This window comes from Sceloporus occidentalis, unplaced genomic scaffold, assembly GCF_023333645.1.
Source record: "Sceloporus occidentalis isolate IW3139 unplaced genomic scaffold, rSceOcc1.0.p SCAF_5, whole genome shotgun sequence".
Taxonomy (NCBI): Eukaryota; Metazoa; Chordata; class Lepidosauria; order Squamata; family Phrynosomatidae; genus Sceloporus; species Sceloporus occidentalis.
Window position 1 is genome coordinate 2,565,425 of NW_028316985.1, and position 18,625 is coordinate 2,584,049.

The 18,625-nt window shown below is 44.6% G+C and overlaps 2 protein-coding genes across 5 annotated transcripts in view; both read right to left on the reverse strand.

Annotated features, from left to right (window-relative positions):
* The window catches only part of LOC149311551 (protein SPMIP1-like), a 72,309-nt gene extending 66,386 nt beyond the window's left edge, over window positions 1-5,923 (reverse strand). The window contains exon 1 of the mRNA XM_089527364.1: window positions 5,834-5,923. The gene's annotated coding sequence lies outside the window, so the exon portion shown is untranslated. The remainder of the gene's footprint in view (window positions 1-5,833) is intronic.
* The window catches only part of LOC149311553 (filamin-C), an 88,646-nt gene that overhangs the window by 51,683 nt on the left and 18,338 nt on the right, over window positions 1-18,625 (reverse strand). For all 4 annotated transcript variants that reach the window (XM_089527363.1, XM_089527362.1, XM_089527361.1 and 1 more), the window contains exons 3-9: window positions 11,803-12,051; window positions 8,324-8,421; window positions 7,605-7,755; window positions 4,478-4,596; window positions 4,304-4,381; window positions 1,460-1,622; window positions 590-790 (exon numbers count right to left, since the gene is read on the reverse strand). In XM_089527363.1, the coding sequence (XP_089383489.1) occupies window positions 590-790; window positions 1,460-1,622; window positions 4,304-4,381; window positions 4,478-4,596; window positions 7,605-7,755; window positions 8,324-8,421; window positions 11,803-12,051 (1,059 nt within the window). The remainder of the gene's footprint in view (window positions 1-589; window positions 791-1,459; window positions 1,623-4,303; window positions 4,382-4,477; window positions 4,597-7,604; window positions 7,756-8,323; window positions 8,422-11,802; window positions 12,052-18,625) is intronic.

Consider the following 18,625-nt stretch of genomic DNA (forward strand, 5'->3'; position numbering starts at 1 on the left):
ATTAATTTAAAAAATATTGTGTATAAAATTACCATCAGGCTATATGTATAAGGTGCATATTAAACATAAACGAATTTCATGCATTTGATTTGGGTCCCATCTCCAAGGTATCTCATTGTGTGCGTGTGATGTGCCTGTATTCAAGTCATTTCCTACTTATGGTGACTCTATCATGGACCTTCTTGGCAAGTTTTGTTCAGAAGAAGTTTGCTTTTGCCTTCCTCTGGGATGAGAGAGTGTGACTTGCCCAAGGTCACCAAGTGGGTTTCATGGCTGAGCGGGAAATTGAACCCTGGTCTGCAAAGTCACAGTTCAGCACTCAAATCACTACTCCATGCTGCATGTAGATGTAAATACCTCTCCTCATTCAAAGCACATCACTCTAACCAAACTGTCTCTCTATTGGAAGGCCTAGTCCTATGTCTCTGATGGAAAGGGCTTCTGCTGATTTAGTGTTAAGGAAATTATTAGAATTGCATTTGGAGATGGAGGATGAAAAGCATGGAGGGGCTTGGGAGGACAAGGAAAGAGGGTAGGGGGTGCAAACGGGTCAGGTAGGAAAAGGACGGCAGGCATCAGGCGGACTTACCTTCTGCAACATTGACTGTGAAGGGGCTTTTGGGAATCTGTGCTCCAGCAAAGGTGACATAAATTGTGTGTGGACCCTCCAAGACCGGGCGGTAAGTGCACCGGAAGATGTTGTCGCCTTTGTCCTCCAGGACCACTTCCACGGTGTCACGTCGACCCTGCGGGTCCACAATCACGACGCCCACGTCACCAGCTCCTGCCCCTAGGACAGAGAAATGGGGGGGGGGGGTTTCAGAGGTCCACCTGGCACACCCAACATGCCCCTGCCATTCTCAAGCATGGCACAGGGTCTTGCAAACATGTCCATGCATACACCCAGCCTTGGCACAGATGCGATCTGAGAAAAGGCAAAATTACAAATCACATTTGCTTTGTACCAGAAAATCTTGGAAACATTTTGTTGTAATTGTAGTTTAGGTTCCATTGTGAGACAGGGACCAAGGTTGGGGGACTTAACAATATATGAACATACCCTCCAACATTTTATAGTTGGAAACTAGGACACATGTGACCAAGCAACATCAGGGTATGGTCAAGATGGGAAAAGTTGTTAATGAGGAGGCACATACCAGCTAGGAAGGGGCTGCAACAGTTTGCTTTTGTCTAAGTCTACAAGGAGGGCAATTATTATTATTATTATTATTATTATTATTATTATTATTATTATTATTATTGCTAGCTGCTGTGTTCCTCCTCATTAACTTTTTCCATCTTGACCATACCTTGATGTTGTTTGGCCACATGTGTCCTAGTTTTCATCTATGAAATGTTGGCAGTATTTTCTTATACTGTTAAGACCCGCCCCCATCCTTGGCCCCTGTCCCACAACAGAACCTAAAGACCAATGCCACCAATGCGCCAGTCCACTTACCTGCTGTGTAGATGTCAAAGTAGGTGGGCTTGTTGGCCACATTCCCTACAGGTTCCAGGCCTGGGCCATGGGCAGTCACCTTGTTGGCATCTCCCAGGGCCATGCCCACGTTGACCTCAAAGGGACTCTTGTCGATATTTTGACCAGCAAAGAGTACTGTGACCTGCACCAGAAGAAGCAGGGATGGGAAACAAAACTGAATCCAGAAAACCCAAAATGGATTAACATAAACACAAAGCATGAGATGAGAAGTTCTTTAGCTTCAGATGGAAGGGTTCCTAATTCCAATCTTGCCTCTTGCTGGCAAGAAGAGATAGACTGAATCTCCCTTATTTGAAAACCCAAATTCCAAGATGATCCAAAATGCAAAACTGTTTTCACGATTTTCACTCCACTATGTGCATTTGAGACACATAACTTAAAAACACATATACACAGGATGTAGAGAGATCTTGTAGCACCTTTTAAACTAACTAAAATAAAGACGTTGGCAGTATGAGCTTTCATAGACTTAAGTCTACTTCCTCAGATGAATTTGGTGGAGCTTTAGTCTACAAAAGCTCAAGCAGCCAACTTGCTTCTTTCAGTTAGTCTCAAAGGTGCTAAAAGATCTCTCTACATACTGATTCTACAGACTAACACGGCTATATCTTTGAATCTGTTTCCATGAGTGGCTGATAGTGACACCACTGCTTTCTGATGGTTCAATGTGCACAAACTTTTTTCCATGCACAAAATTATTAAAAATATTATATAAAACTACCTTCAGGCTAAATTTATAAGGTGCATATGAAACATAAATGAATTCCATGTTTAGACGTGGGTCCCACCTCCAAGAGACCTTATTATGAATACGCAACTATTCCAAAATCCAACAAAATCCAAAATCTCAAACATTTCTGGTCCCAAGCAGGTTGGATAAGGAAGACTCTAGCTTCCTATTCAGGTTTTTAGCTTGTGGGTCAAACAAATTGTTAATAATTAAAGTAGGGATAGCACAAAGAAGGTAAGTGGGCGATTAAGGGAGGGAATCACAGCAACTAGCCATGACCACCTTGAGACCTAGAAGTCTGAGAAATGATGTTCGGCATAAACGATACTGAATTCTGTGTCAGCTCATCATTCCTGTCCTTCTAGGGATGTTCCCTTACATACAGCATTTAGTTTTCAAAGAAGTAGCTCTTGCAGCAGCACAAAAAGAAGGAAGGGAAGAGAACAGGGAATGCGCTATATCAGTGGTCCCTAAACTCTGCCCTTTAAGAGATTTTGGACTTCAGTTCCCAGAAGCCTTGGCTGTATTGGCCAATAGTCTGGGATTCTGAGAGTTGAAGTCCACAATCCCTTAAAGAGCACAGTTTGGGGACCACTGCGCTATATTTTTCCTATTACTGATTATCTGTTTTATTCAATATTTTGTGTTTGTGTGTGTAGCATTGTAGTTTACTACTGTATTTTTCTATTGCATTGTATTTTATTATCGTAGTCTAGTATTGTATTTTATTATTTTATATTGATTTAGTTATAATGCTTTGTTCTGTTGTAAAGCGCCATATACATCAGTGGAGCTCTATAAGTAAATAATAATAATAATAATAATAATAATAATAATAATAATAATAATAATAATGGAGGAAAGGAGGAATGAAGCAAAGCACTGCGTGTATTAAAAGTCCTTCTTACTGCACATGTAACAAAAGGAATTTTCTCAGTGATTTTGAACCCAAGGAAATAAATTTTGGTGAGCAGATTTATTGCTTTCACACATTCACACTAACTGACCACTGCAAAGATCTTAAAGCACTGTACCTCCTTGCCCAGTTTTTTGGAAACTTAGGGCAAGGGACATGATTTGCATCTTTGATTTGCATCCTATTACACATCCTGTTTCCACAACTTTGTAATTTTAGGTTGAGCCTCCCTTATCCAGAATTCCAAAATCCGAAATACAGTCAGCCCTTGACATTCGTGGCTTTGGCATTCACAAATTTGGTTATCCGTGAGTTTCGGGGATAATTCCCTAACTCATGAATTTTCCACATCCACAGGGATCTTCTACTCCAAAATCCAAAACTATCCACGTTGGGGCTGTGATAGTGACGTCTTTGCTTTCTGAGAGTTCAGTGTACACAAACTTTGTTCCGTGCACAAAATTATTTAGAATAGCGTGTATAAAACGTCCTGTGTCTATAAGGTGTATATAAAACATAAATGAATTTTGTGTTTAGACTTGGGTCCCATCTCCAAGATATATCATTATATGCATTGCAAATATTCCAAAATCTGGAAAAAATTGAAATCCAAAATACTTCGGGTTCCAAGCATTTAGGATAAGGGACTCTCTAGCTGCGTGCTTTATATTTTAAGACATGGCTGTCACTCAGTACTTTGTAGAAGTGGGTTTACAGCCATGAAAGCTCATGTAAAAATAAAAACCAGCTTGTCTTAAAAGTGTTGCCACCTTCTTTCTTCTCCCCCACCCCCCAATTCCTCTTTTTCATGATACAGGATTTCGGTTGCCATTTTGCTCTTGATAGGACTCTGAGGTGCTAACAGATGAATATCCAACAGAAATACAGTCAGCAAACTTCTCCTGGATGGAGAAAACAACACTGTTGGTTTATCTGCTTGCCATATGTACTTTTGGGAAATGTGTTGCCTTTGATCTCTGGTTTGGAAGTTTTGCTGCTGCTGCTGCTGCTATATTCCATTTTATTATGATTTATATGTTATCTATATTTTTAATATACATTGCCTTGATAGCTTTGGCCAGATGGCAACTGATATATTGAAGAAATAAACAAAACATGCCGAGATTCAGGGCGGGGGGGGGGAGATCTTTCTCACCTTATGCAAGCCAGCGACTTTAGGCACATAGGAGACCGAATACGTCCGATTCTTGTCATTATTAGCAACCACTTTGGCCTGGATGATAGCAGAAAGAAGAAGAGGTTCATATGGATAAGACAAAAGACGAATGAAATACTAAACAATAATCACACAAAGTGTGATTGCCAGTACCTCTTCTGTGTGTCCTTCTGGATCTTCAATATATACCAGCACTTCTCCCAATCCTGCCTCGATGGTTTCCACTGTAAAATGGGCTGGTTTCAGCACTGTGTTCCCATGTGGCTCAATACCTGGAAGGAAAGCCCACCGTATTAGTCAAGTATAGAAATGGTGTGGTTGTGGAGCAGTCCCTCCTACCACACCCATTACCATAGAAATATTGAACTAAAAGCCTGGAAATGTTATTTTTTGGACTCCTACACTGGCTATGCTGGCTGAGGAACGCTGGGCGTTGTAGTTCAAAAAGTAGCATCTCCAAACTCTGAGAAAACATCTACCTTATTCTGAACCCCTGAACAGATGGGAAAGGATTAAGGCAGAGGTGAGAATCATGGAGCCCTCCAGATGTTGTTGGTAGTCAATCCCGTCAGCCCTAGCCGGCATAGCCAATTCTGAAGCATACTGGGAACTGCAGTCAAATCACACCTGGAGGGCCACATGATTCCTATCCTTGCATAAAAAAGTGCAACAGATGGAGAAGGGGGAGACCAACATGATGGTCCAGACAATTTGCTTGCCTCCAAAAACAGTCTGATGTGAGAGATTATATTTTGCAGGTGGATGTTTTGCACAGCACAGAGTTGGCAATGTCAGCACATCACAATAGTATAAGATCCAAAATCCACCAAACAGCAATAATGAAGCAATAAAGGTGTCACTGTTATGTGGATTTTTGGATGTTATTATATTTTGCTATGTAGCTAATATGCTACCCCCAATATGTTTTCAGCACATCACAATGTTGCTATCGCTGGTGCAAATGCACCGGTCACTTCAAAATCTAGCAACGGTACTCCCCTGTGAATTCTTGAGGCAAGGAAGGCACACCAAAGCTATTTATGAAACATGTTCAGGGGTAGCCACATTGGGCATGTAGCAAAGTACAATAAGATCCAAAATCCACAAAACAATGGCACCTTTAATCAGCCAACCAAAATGCACAAAATACACGATACAAGCTTTTGAAGCTCCACTGGCAAAGGTGTTAAGAATCTTACAGGAGAAAAAATGTATAAAATTACAATGTTAGTCACAGGCTTGCATCCTCTCAGGTGGGGAGAAAGGGCCCTGTTGAATTTTGGTCTGCCGTTCATCTGTTAAAGGTTGTGGAAAGGTGCCAGAACAGCAGGCAAAAAAGCCCTGATGACTGAGAAAGGAAGGCATCTCTTGCAAAGTTCATTGCCAAGTATGGCCAAGGAGGAGTTACCGAAGTCAAACTGGAGGGATGGCTCGACAAACCCTCTGTCACCTGCCAAGTGAAAATCAGCAAAACCCAGCTTCTATTAAGAGCCATGGCATATCACATACAGTGGTACCCCGGGATACGAATTGATCGCGTTACGAAATTTCCGGGGTACGAAAAAGTTAGATTGGAAAAAACTGTTCCGGGTAACGAAAGATTTTTCGGGTTACGAAATTCATTTCGGCGCGAAATTTAAATGCGAAGCGCGGCTAGCGGCTTTCCAGCGCTAACGGAAAGCCTTTTCGGGTTGCGAAATGTATCGGGTTACGAACGGCGCCGCGGAACGAATTAATTTCGTAACCCGAGGTAGCACTGTATTTGCATTGCTACTGTCATAGGGAGTGCTTGGGTTGCCAGCTTTGTCTCACTTTGGTTGCAGGAGCTGTTCTCCTGACCTAGTGAAGATAAGACCTAGTGTGTATCCACTCTGAAGAATTATAGCAGTCTGATACCACTTTAACTATCATGGCCTCTTCCTAAGGAATCCTAGATGGAAGTAGTTGGAAGTCTTGTGATGGTTCTCAACCTTTTGCCCTTCAGATGTTCTGGACTTCAACTCCCAGATGTTCCAGCAAGGATGAACAACCCTCGTGGATTCTGGGAACTGAAGTCCAAAACATCTGCAGGGTGAAAGGTTGAGAACTCTTTATTGAGTTCCTATATTGGGGGAAAGGTGGGATATAAGAAAATAATAATAATAATAATAATAATAATATGTTTGAGACTTCCAGGTTCTTTCACCCAGGATTCCAGCTGAAGGAGTCATGATAGTTAAAATGGACTCAAAAAGGTATAACTGTGCAGTGTGTATACACACCAGGGACTGGATCTTGATTTTTCTGGCCAGTTAACAATCCTAATTAAGTAATTGGCAGTAATCCCCATAACTCCTCCCCATCCTGGCTTCCTTCTCCTTGTTGTCAATTGCCCACTTGCACCATCTCTTCCATTGAGCTCCAGAGTTTTAAAGGAACGCAGGTGAATCCCACAGCCCATTTCTGCCAAAAGGCAGACATTTGGGGAGCAATGTCACCCCCCCTATAGTGTCACCTGGGGTGATCCGCACCCCTCGTATCCCCTAATGATAGTTCCCCTCTTTTCCTCCTGCCTTCTGCTTTACAAAGCATTATCATATTTTCTGAGTCATGTCATCTCATATTACGGCAAAAGTACAGTGGGTCCTCACCTTACGTGGGGATCCGTTCCAGATCCTGCCGCATAAGGCGAATTCTGCCTATGCTCAAGCCCCAATGTAAACAATGGGGCTCGTGCATGGCAGTGTGGCGGCGCGTGGGGCGCAACGGGCACGCGCGCCCATTCAATTGAATGGGATGCGCCGCCCCTTCCACCCCGCACGCGCCCCCGCGGCTTGAGCGCGTATGCTCAAGCCGCGTAAGGTGCTCCCGCGTATGACGCAGGCGTGCTGCATAACAACCTCAGTGAAGTCGGAGGCTTTCACGCCCAGCCTCCATAGTTTTTGTGGGATTTTCGGGCTATGTGGCCGTGTTCCAGAAGAGTTTGTTCCTGACGTTTTGCCAGCATCTGTGGCTAGCATCTTCAGATTCGGAGATGCTGGTGAAATGTCAGGAATAAACTCTTCTAGAATATGGCCGCATAGTCCAAAAAACCCACAAAAAACTGTAACAACCTCAGCTTGGTCATTTTGACTGCTAGGGAAAGTTCAGGCTCAATTTGCTCTCGAACCCATTTATATGACATTTTGGCAGTCTAGGGTATCCTCAGAACTCTTCTCCAAAGAGAGCTGAATGTCTCCAACATTTCCAAAGAGCGGGTTCTCTCCCTACCAGCTTTCACCCATCATCCGCTGTCCTTTACCTGGGCCATAGGCTTTGGCTTTCTTGGGGTTGAGCTGCTTGGACCGCAAGGGTGCTCCAGGTTTAAGCTTGGCTTTGGGGAACTGGGACAGGTAGGTCATGACCGAGTGCTCATCCACATTGGGATCCACAATCTCTTCTGGAGCAATCACCTGCGGAAAGAAGGAGGGTCTGTTAACAGATCAGAAGCTCAGAAAGAGAAACAGCCCCATTTCAGACTTGCTTGGCAGGCGGACATCCAACAGGAAAAGCTTTCCTTCGGCTGCATCCACACTGGAGAAAGAACTCACTTTGGCACCGTTTTAACTGCCCTGGCTGAAGGCTATGGAATTCTGGGAGTTGGAGTTTGTTGTTACACTTACACCTTACCTTCTACAACTTATGTTAACTCATCTTACATCTTTCATACCCCTTCATACTTCCTTATCAAAAGGCTTCCAAAGAATAAAAGTACTCTCTCCCAAATTTGGTGGCATGAGCTATCCCTGCTGTGGTTTGCCACTTTGGAGGAAAGACTGGAGCTTGAATACAGGTATCCTCCCTACCAATATACGTCTACTCCTTGTCCTCCATTTGACTTTCCTTAACCATCGATACCTATAAGAACTCCATCTACTTTCCATCTGATGGGTTTCAAGGAGTTCACTTTTCCTTTCCCTTCTTTTTTGGGAGCAGAGCTCTTCCATTTTGGTTCCAGTTCTTGTCGTGAGCCCATATTACCTGTGGCACCCCCAGCCAATCATCTGCCTGTTGCATGGCTTCCCGGGCATTTTCCACCGGCTGGTTGGGGTCCCATGTCTCCCAGTCTGGGCACAATCCTGTGGGAAGGAAAGAAAGAAGAAGACTCGGTCAGATAACGGAGCATGGAGCGCACACCAGCCTTGGTGGAATCTCAACACTTGCTAGGTTTGCAGAAAAACAGTGGCATCATTGTGGATATCATTGGCACAACTTTCCAATCCAATCTGAAAAGGATTAGAGGGGTTTTTGTGTGTGTGTTTTAAATATTGTATTACATACAAAGTTGTATCAAATACCTTCCCTATCATCCTTTCCTCCTCACATCAAGACTCATATCAAACCTATCTTCCATATTTCCTCCCACTTACTCATTTCTTCCTTCTGCTTACTCATACCCTCATTGCATTGCATACACTGTTATATTATGTTAAATTTTGCAACATACTACAGTCAGCCTCCATTTTCACCTATATTCAAGCCCCATAGGCTTGAATGGAGTGCGTGTCTGCAAGCACATGCGCTGAGGGCGTGCCCCATTGAAAATAGCAGAGGTTGCCCCCCCCCGTGAATATTCAAGACCATGGACGTCAAGTCCGTGAAAAAGGAGGGGCAGCTGTACATACTATTACCTGTCAATTTTTCTGTCCTTTCTTGTTGTCCCATCAATCCTCTTAATCCATTCCCGATATCTTCTAATAGTATGCCCCTCATTAATATGAAATTCTAGTTTCTATTATTTGATGAGATCGTTAATTTTACACCTTTCTAAATTATTCATGCTTAGTCTCCTTCCTTCAACCCTCTTTGTAATTTCCTTTTAACTCCTTTCTTAACTCCCTATGATGTACTCCCTACCTAACCTATCCTATTCCTCTTTTATCTGTCACTTCCTTATCTTCTACTTTTTGCCTTCTCTTTCTCCTCTCCATCCCTTCCTCTTCCTATCCATTCTCTTTCCCCTTCTCTTGCATTCTCTCATATTTAACCTTCCTACTCCCTCCTTCTTCCTTCCACTCACCTATATCACCTGTCCTAATACCTCTTCTCCACCAAACATTGATACTTCTTCCTCCCTCTTTTCAGAAAAAGACTAGTTTATCCTATAGAGATCTATAGGAGCTGGGGGGATTAGATGCCCTTTGTGGCCCCTTCCAACTGGATGAATCTATGATTGTGCTGCAAAGGAACGAAGATAGTAGTCTGCCACTTTGGGAGGAACCAGATTCGGCATTAGGCTGGCAGGCATCTTGGCTCTAGCCGACATCGCATCATCTGTGCCAAGGGATGGTGCTCAGTTCATTTATGAGCTTTAGTATGTTCAAGACCTGGACTTTTGTATGCTCAAGGTCTTGGTTCCATTTTGCATTTTCGCATTTTTTGACATTCACGGGGGTCCCTCACCTCTAACTCCAGCAAATGTGGAGGGACCACTCTACATCTTATTTATGTGTTTTAACTGATGCGTTTTAACTGATGTTGTTTGTTCATTGTTGTTGTCCCCCTTCGATCAGCAGCCTTTCTTTTGAGATGGATGCAAGCTGCAGAATGTAGTATAAAACCGAACCATGGAGATAGGTTCTTAAAGCAGTAGAAGACTATTTCCATGTAAGAAATTCCAGAATCTAGGCTCTGTGTGTACCTCCATCTTAGCACCAGACTTTTAAAAGATTTAAAAAAGCACAAAGGCAGGCTTGCAGAGGGAATCCCCTAGAGCAAAAGAGGAAACTGTGCCAGGAACCTGGGTCAAAGGGAGGGAAGGAATAGCAAATACAGCAGACTCAGAGGGAAGCTTTCGACATATAAGGCCTCTTTGGGGCTTCTGTTAAAGTAAACTCTGGAGCAGCACATTGGGCTTAGCTGCCAAAGGAGAAAGTCTCATCTCTGGCTAGGTCTGCCTCCAAAGGCGTTTGGCTTGCCAAGGATATGAGTGCACAGATGTCGGTGTGTGTGTGTTTTACTTTTATTGGACCACAAATCCCAGAATCCCCCAACAGTGGTGTTGGCTAGGGGATACTAGAAGCTGCAGTCCATGTCTCCACTGGCCAGTTTCCAAAAGGCCTGAAGGTTTTATGGTAGAAACCACTTCTGGTGATTTCCCCCTTTGCTACTTTTTTGGACAACAAATCCCAGCATCCCCCAACAGCCATATTGGCTGGGGATACTGGAAGCTGCAACAGAAAATAGGCAACTGTTTGAAGGGTCTGAGCTGAAAGAGGTTGGAGTAGATGACCCTTTGGGTTCCCTTCCAACTCTACAATTCTCTATGGGAGAGGGGAGACAATTTATGGCCCATAAAAAGCAATGGATGGGGCTATGCACTGTGCCAGGCAGAGTTTTTGTCTGTATGAAATCATCTCAGACAGGAGGAAATGAGCTAAAGCCAAGGTGAAAGGGGGGGGGGGATCCAAGACTCTAAACATTTGGAGAGCACAGTCAACAGGCACCGTAGCAAAAGAAGATGGACAGCCTGCCAGCAAACCCCATCCATATCCAGTGTCTCCCATTACCAAGCGCATCCTTCCAGACCTCTGGGTTTGCCCAAATTTGGCTCGATCACCCAATGCCAAGGGCAGATTCTTCACAGCTATAAATCTGAGCAAAAAGTGTTTAGGTTGCAGACCAGCCAGTGAATTCAGAATGTATTTCTGGAAAGGGGACATCAGCTAAGAAAGAGGCAGGGAGAGACTTTGCAAGTCCTGTGGTACGCTTCTATGAATACGTTTCCAAGACTTAAAAGATGTTTAAATAATTGTTGTTGTGTGCGTTCAACTGAGCCAGTGTGGTGTCGTGGTTTCAGTGTTGAACTATTACTCTGGAGACCAGGGTTCGATCCCCTGTTCAGCCATGTAAACCCACTGGGTGCCCTTGGGCAAGTCACATTCTCACAGCCTCAATGGAAGGCCATGGCAAACCTTCTCTGAACAAATCTTGCCAAGAAAAGTCCTTGATAAGGTCCACTTAGGGTTGCCATAAGTCAGAAATGACTTGAAAGTACACAACACACAAACACACACACCTTAAAGTCATTTCCAACTTATGGTGACCCTAAAGCAGACCTATAATGGGGTTTTATTGGCAAGATTTGTTCAGAGGAGGTTTGCCATGGCCTTCCCCTAAGGCTGAGATCATGTGACTAGCCATGGAGCTTTCTGGGGCTGAGAGTGTGTGACTCACCCAAGGCCACCCAGTGGGCTTCCATGGCAGAGAAGGGAATCAATGTGGTGTAATTACATCCTAAAGACTATGAAAGGGAACAGAGGCCAATAAATTTATAATATGGAGAAGGAAGTGGCAGCAGCTATAGCCCTCTAAGATCCCTAGGGGCCCAATGTGGCCCTCTAACTCCTGCCCATGGAAGGGAAAGTGTGGGCCCAAGGCCAGTCCCTACTGCACCCCTGAATAAAACTTGGGGGAGGATTTGTAGTTGTCGTGTTTTTCTTAAATCTCCACGGTCTTACCTGGAGCACAGTTATCCACCAGGGCACCCAAGGCTTTGCCATCTTGCCAGTCGCGGTTGAAGTTGGTGATGGGCAGCTGAGGGACCTTGTTCTGGATCCAGCCCAGGAGGCGCTGCTTGGGCGTCTGCTTCTTGGCATCCTCTTCGTCCTCGTCTTCCCACATGGGCATGGAGATGGAGTAGTGGAGGATCAGGGTCCATATCAGGCCAAGGATCAGCTTCAGGTTGCCGTCCACAATGGCCTTGCTGTCTGTGGAGAGGACAGAGGGAGAGGTACAAGGTGAGCCAGAGGCAAGTGAGCCAAGGAGAAGATGGAAGGGTCATGTGATGGAAGGGAAAAGAGGGAAGGTTCACATGATGGAAGTGAGAAGAGGGAAGGGTTACATGGTGTTGCTATTTACTATTGTAAAACACTTTGAATCCCAAATCGGGAAAAGGAAGCATATAAATATTATAATAATAACAACAGTATGGTTGCATGACAAGCAATACCTGCTGAAATTCCCTCAGTTGCCCAACTATTAAAGGCACAGGAGCCCTCTCCGGTTTTCATTCTGGCAACCTCAAGCTTTCTTGGTTGTGTAGATGAGAAAATTTCAGCAGGTGTTGCTGGTTACTACTGTAAGCTACTCTGAATCCCAAATCAGAAAAAGGAGGCATATAAGTATTATAATAACAACAACTGGGTTGCATGACAAGCTTACTTGCTAATTAGCTTACTTGCTGTTCACCGCTATGATCTTTGGAATAGCAGTATATAAATAAAAAAATAAATAAAACGTTTCCTGAAAATGTTTTCTTTTCCACATAAAACAGTGGTTCCCAACCTTCCTAATGCCATGACCCTTTAATACAGTTCCTCATGTTGTGGTGACCCCCAACTATAAAATTATTTTCATTGCTACATGCAAATATGTGTTTTCCAATGGTCTTAGGCGACCCATGTGAAAGGGTCATTCGACCCACAAAGGGGTCTCAACCCACAAGCTGGGAATCACTGACATAAAAGGAAACTGGAGCCTCTCCGGTTTTCACTTTGGCAACCCTAATTTTCAAATATTCTTTCCATCCGTGAGGTTAATCCTAGTTGGTTTGTTCTTGCTTTCTTTCCTTGTTTTTCTCATGGGTGAAGTCATAACTGCATTCCTTCCCTCCTTCTTTCAGTGGGATCCGAGGAAGCCTGGCTTGGAAACCCGCTTTGTGGATGTACTGGGTTGCTATGGGATGTCGGAAGCGATGCGGTCAGGGGTGGAAGAGCGAGGAGGGAAAGCGATGACAGGGAAATCCCTGGTTGGATCCAGCGTCCAGTTGCGCTTGGGCCACCCTATTCTCCAGCCTTGCTGTGGAAACAATGGACACAGGGCCTGACCCTTTCCTGCCGGGCTCGGCCTTTTCGAAAACACTTCCCAACCACAGCCATCATCCACTGCCTTTTTGAACAAGGCAGAACGGAATGGAACTAGGTACAAAATATATCATAGAATCATAGAGTTGGTTGAGACCCCAAGGGTCATCCAATCCAACCCCCTTCTGCCATGCAGGAATACATGAAGCAAGCCATACCTGTGACTATTGACCATCCAGCCTTTGTTTAAAAACCTCCAAAGAAAGAGACTCCATCATCTCTGAGGCAGCATCTTCCACTGTCAAACAGCTCTTACCATCAGGAAGTGCTTCCTAATGTTGAGGTGGCATCTCTTTTCCTATATTTTGAATCCATCGCCCTGGGTCCTATTCAGCATAGCCATTGGTCAAGGATGCTGGGAGCTGCAGTCCAACAACATAAAGAGGGTTGCAGCATCCCCACCTTTGAAGCTGAGGGACTGTAGCACCTGGTGGTGGTGTGTGCCTTCAAGGCATTTCAGACTTATGGAAACCCTAAGGTGAACCTATCATGGGGTTTTCTTGGCAGGTTTCTTGAGAAAGAGGGTTGCCATTGCCTTTCCCTGGAGCTGGAAGAGTGTGACTTGCGCAAAGTCACCCAATGGGCTTCATAGCCAAGCTGGGAATCGAACTCTGGTCTCTAGAGTCGTAGCCCTACAGTTAAACCACAGTGTCACACAGGTCTTATCCTATGTTTAGCCTGGAAAAGAAATGGTTAAGAGGTGTTAGGGATGTCATATTGAGGAGGGAGCAGGCTTGTTTTCTGCTGCTCTAGAGACTAGGATCCGGAACAATGGATGCAAGCTCCAAGAAAAGAGATTCCACCTCAACATTAGGAGGAACATCCTGAGAGTAAGGGCTGTTCGACAGTGGAACACATTCCCTCTGAGTTTGGTGGGCTCTTCCTTCCTTAGAGGTCTTTAAATGGAGTCTGGATGGCCATCTGTCAAGTATGCTTTGATTGTGAGTTCCTGCATGGCAGGGAGTTGGACTAGATGACCCTTGGAGTCTCTTCTAACTCTATGATTCTATGAACATAGCCAGTTATGAAAGGTGTGGGGAGCTGCAGTCCAACACCTTCTAGAGGGTTGCAGGATTCCCACCCCCTGAAGGTGATAAACCGTAGCAGCTAGCAGCCCTTATCCAGCATAACTAGTGACGAAGGATGCTGGGAGCTACAGTCCAACAATATCTGGAGGGCTGCAGGATTGCCACCCCTGAAACTGAAGAACTGTAGCAGCTAGCAGCCCCCACCCAGGACAGCCACTGATGAAGGATGCTGGGAGGTGCAGGCCAAAGCATAGCAGCCATGCCTGCAAAGTGGGGATGTGCAGTGTCTCTCCAGAAAGGAGGTGTCTGCTTGCTATTTTGCTTGTGCAAAAGCAAACACAAACACACAGAACACACGAATGCGTGCCCTTAGCAAAGGGAAAGGGAGTCGATGAGCTGTATAGCAAGCCGGATGGATGGACATGGAAAATCCAGTGGGATTGTGCCCAAGGAGGAAATGAGCAACAGATGTTTGCAGCAGGCTGCTGCTGAAATAAAACAGAACCCTGGCCTTTGAGGGGGTCTTGCAGGGGGTCTGGGCAGTGGAGGGGGAGGAAAGGAGACCAGCCTCTTTCTGGGCCTCCATCCACACTGCAAAAATAATCCAGTTTGACACAGCTCTAATTGCCATGGCTCAATGCTATGGAATTCTGGGATTTGTAGTTTGCTGTGGCCCCAGAGTGGAGCCAGTAGTCCTCAAACCTTTTACCCTTGGGACCCTGCTTTACATCGACATGCGGACATCACGTTTCCACCACCCACCCCCTTGTGTATTTTTTCGCCGCACATTCATGTACAGTTGGCCCTTGGAAGGCATCCACCAGCAAGGCCCTCTGTCCATGCTTAGTGTCCTCTTTCCTCTACTATGCTGCAGCTTCCATTTCTACTCTCAAGTCTGGCTCTGAATCAATTTAAGATCTTATTCCCAGGAAACAGAGATAAAGGAGGAGATGGCTGAGAACCTGGGAGAGTTACTTTCATACATTACAGTTCCCAGAATCCCCCCACAGTCAGTAGGGCCAATAGATTCCAGGGCTTGTAGTCTGAATAAATAACTTCACAGCAATAACCTTTTCCCAGCAATTTCCTCACTGGCTTGACTCCTTGTGGAGCTTTAAATGGGTCCCAAAACCCCCGGTTTAGATCTCTTTGGATTTGGTGTGCAACGTTTCATTGCATTTGCATCAGCAAAGGAGGGCTTTTTGCCCGTTTCTTTACATCTTATCTTTACTTCCCCCTATTCTTCCAACCGAGCCAGTGTGGCATAGTGGTTTAAATGTTGGACTCTGCAGTACTGGGTTCGAATCACCACTCAGCTATGGAAACCTGCTGGGTGAGCTGGTGCAAATCATGCTCTCCCAGCCTCAGTGGGAAACAGTGGTCAGCTTCCTCTGAACAAGAAAACCCCATGACAGAATTCCCTTAGGGTCACCAGACTCGAAAGCACACAACAACAAATTCTTCTGACCCACAGCAAGAAAGGAGGATTGTGTAACTCCCACCCATTTGCTCAGGAGTAAACCCTGCAGGGTACAGAATTATAGAATCATAGGAGTTTATCACACGAAGGAGATCAGGGGTTCATCCTGTGAATATCCCAGAAAAAATTGTGTAATTACATGAAATGATTTCACACGATGTCACGCAAAACCCACCATTACGGTGGTCACAGAGAAGCATTAACGTGCATCTTTTTACTTTCAGGATTTCAGTGACAATGCATTTCCAATATCACTTTAATTGTGCAATTGCGTGTGATAATCATTTGCACAATTACTCGCCATTTTCTTGACTTTATTTGCAGGATGCTTTAAATGCGCTTTAATCTCTCTTTAATGCTGAAATTAGCCCCAGGGCGATAAACTCCAGAGTTGGAAGAGACCACAGGGGCCAATGCAATATGCCCATACAAGATCACTAAACTCAGATTTATTTTTACTTTTCCCATTCATGCAGTTTGAAATCACTTTCCTTCGCTCAAGCCGCCCCCAGAGACATGTTCCACTTTTAACCCATGTGTTGTGTGCAACACTTGCTGTTTCCTTTTACGCACAACCCGTACGCATGCAGCTGTTCCACACAGTGGCTGTTGGCCTGCTGCACTTTCCCACCCCAGAGGAAGCCGCATGCCTACAACCATATTGTAACTTTGGCCTCTTTGGAGCAGAACCATCCAGCTCCATTCCAAAACAGGCAGAAAACCTGGGTGCGAAAGAAGGGGACAGGATCTCTGTGGGGTGCAGGAACTGGGAGCCTTGGGTCCCATCCAGCAAAGACCAGCAACAGGCAGCAGCAAGCAGAGCTACTGGAGACTGTGTTTTTGGCACACTGCACATCTGCTCACAGCTGGACCAAAAAAACCCCTCCTTTCCCAGCCTCCCTCCTGGGGCTCCCCGGTTGCATTTCTCAAGACTGATTTCATTGTTTTGTGCGTAACCATCTTGGCAAGCCTTAAAGCACAGACTCAGGGGGGTGGATGGACTCAGTCCTTTGGAGTGATTCCTGCCTCCTAAAAAAGAGATGCTCCATGCCCCGGATGCACAGAGGATGAGCAAAACACCGAAATAGAAGGGACCCCTGCAAGTCATCCATTCCAACCTCCTATCAGTCCAGGAAAGCTACATCCTCTCGACATTTTACTGATGAAATTCAGGACTTGTACAACTGAACTATGTTAGTATCCTGCATATCTGATATGGCAAGGATAGTCCCGATGAATCCTGTGCCATCCCCTTTTTCAGTTGTGGGTATGACCTCCTCTTCTTCCATCTCCCAGCTCTCTGAGGCCCTTGGTTCCTAAATGCATGGCAGCATTGAAGTCCTGCTTCTGAACTGCCCATAAATCTGTGGCTACTTTTTGAGAAGCACTCTGCACTTGCTCAGATGACAATTATCGCTTGAAAGAAGAGAGACATTGGAACCAAATCCCTCTAGGACTCTTTTGAGCAGCAAGGAAAGGCTAAAGGAGAGGCCAGAGGCATGTGAAGGCAGTAATACATAGTGGGTACCAAATCCCTGCTTAGCCATGGAAACCCACTTTGGGCAAGACACACTCTCTCAGCCTCAGAAAAACCCACGATAGATTCGCCCTTAAGACCATAAGTTGGAAGCAACAACATAACCACTTCTTGTCCTTCCGTCAGAAGGCTAAGACTCTCCTCTTCAGACAGGCATTTAAGACAGAATGTTTTTAAGGAATGGGCCGGGATGTTGCATTGTTTTCATTTTTAAAAAGACATTGTTACCTTTTTAACTATATTTTATTCTTTTTGCATATCATTTATTTTAATGTTGTAACAATTTAATTCTGTTTTAATGTACCTTTTTTGGTATGCTTTTAAGTGTACTGTTGTTGTTTTTTTAATATTGTAAGCCACCCTGAGCCCCAGTTTTGGGAAAAGGGCAGGATATAAATTAATATATTAATAATAATAACAACAGACTGATATGCTTTGACCAAGGAGATTTCAGTTCAGGCCTCTGCTCCTCCATGATGCGTCACCATCCTATCTTGAGCGGGTCACTATGTCTTAGCCTAACCTACCTCACAAGGTTGTTGGGAAAAGGGTGAACCCTGAACTTACTGAAAGAAGGTCAGGATATTTGAAACATGGTTCCGACCTTCCAAGGATTCAGATCTGAGCAAGTAACCTGGGCTTTGCTCCAGAACCGCAGGCAGCCAAAGCAAAAGAGAGAGCGAGTCAGAAATACAGGATGACCTGTCTTTATGGAGCAAGCGTGTTTTCCATTGCTCCATAGAATAGGACACAGAGAAATGGACACAAGCTACAGGAAAAGATTCCACCTAAACATTTGGAGGAATTTCCTAAAGAAGAGCTGTTTGAAAGTGGAAGACACCGCTCCCTTGGAGTCTGGTAGAGTCTCCTTCTTTGGAGGTCTTTAAGCAGAGGCTGGATGGCCATCTGTCAATGGGGATGCTTTGATTGAGAGTTCCTGCATGGCAGAATGGGGTTGGACTGGATGGCCTTTGTGGCCTCTTCCAACTATAGGATTCCATGGAGTTTATCACACAGGATGGATCCTGTGCAGAATCTTGATTTAAAGCAAAAAAAACCCTGCAAAAGCAGGTCATTTTTCATGCGACGTTCAGGGTTAATCCGAACAGAAATTAGAAATAACCTGCAAAAGCAGGTAGTTTTTCAGACGACGTTTGCATCAAATGAGAAATAACATGACATTCATTCGAATGCAAAGTTGACAAAACCAATTATTTTCTTCTTTCGGGAACTTCCCAAAAATAAAAAGGAATGTGTCTTGTCAACTTTGCGTCCAGCTTAATGTCTTGTTATTTCTCATTGATGCCAATGTGTCTGAAAAACAACCTGCAAAAGCAGATTTTAAAATCCCATTTCTGCATGGGATTTAACTAA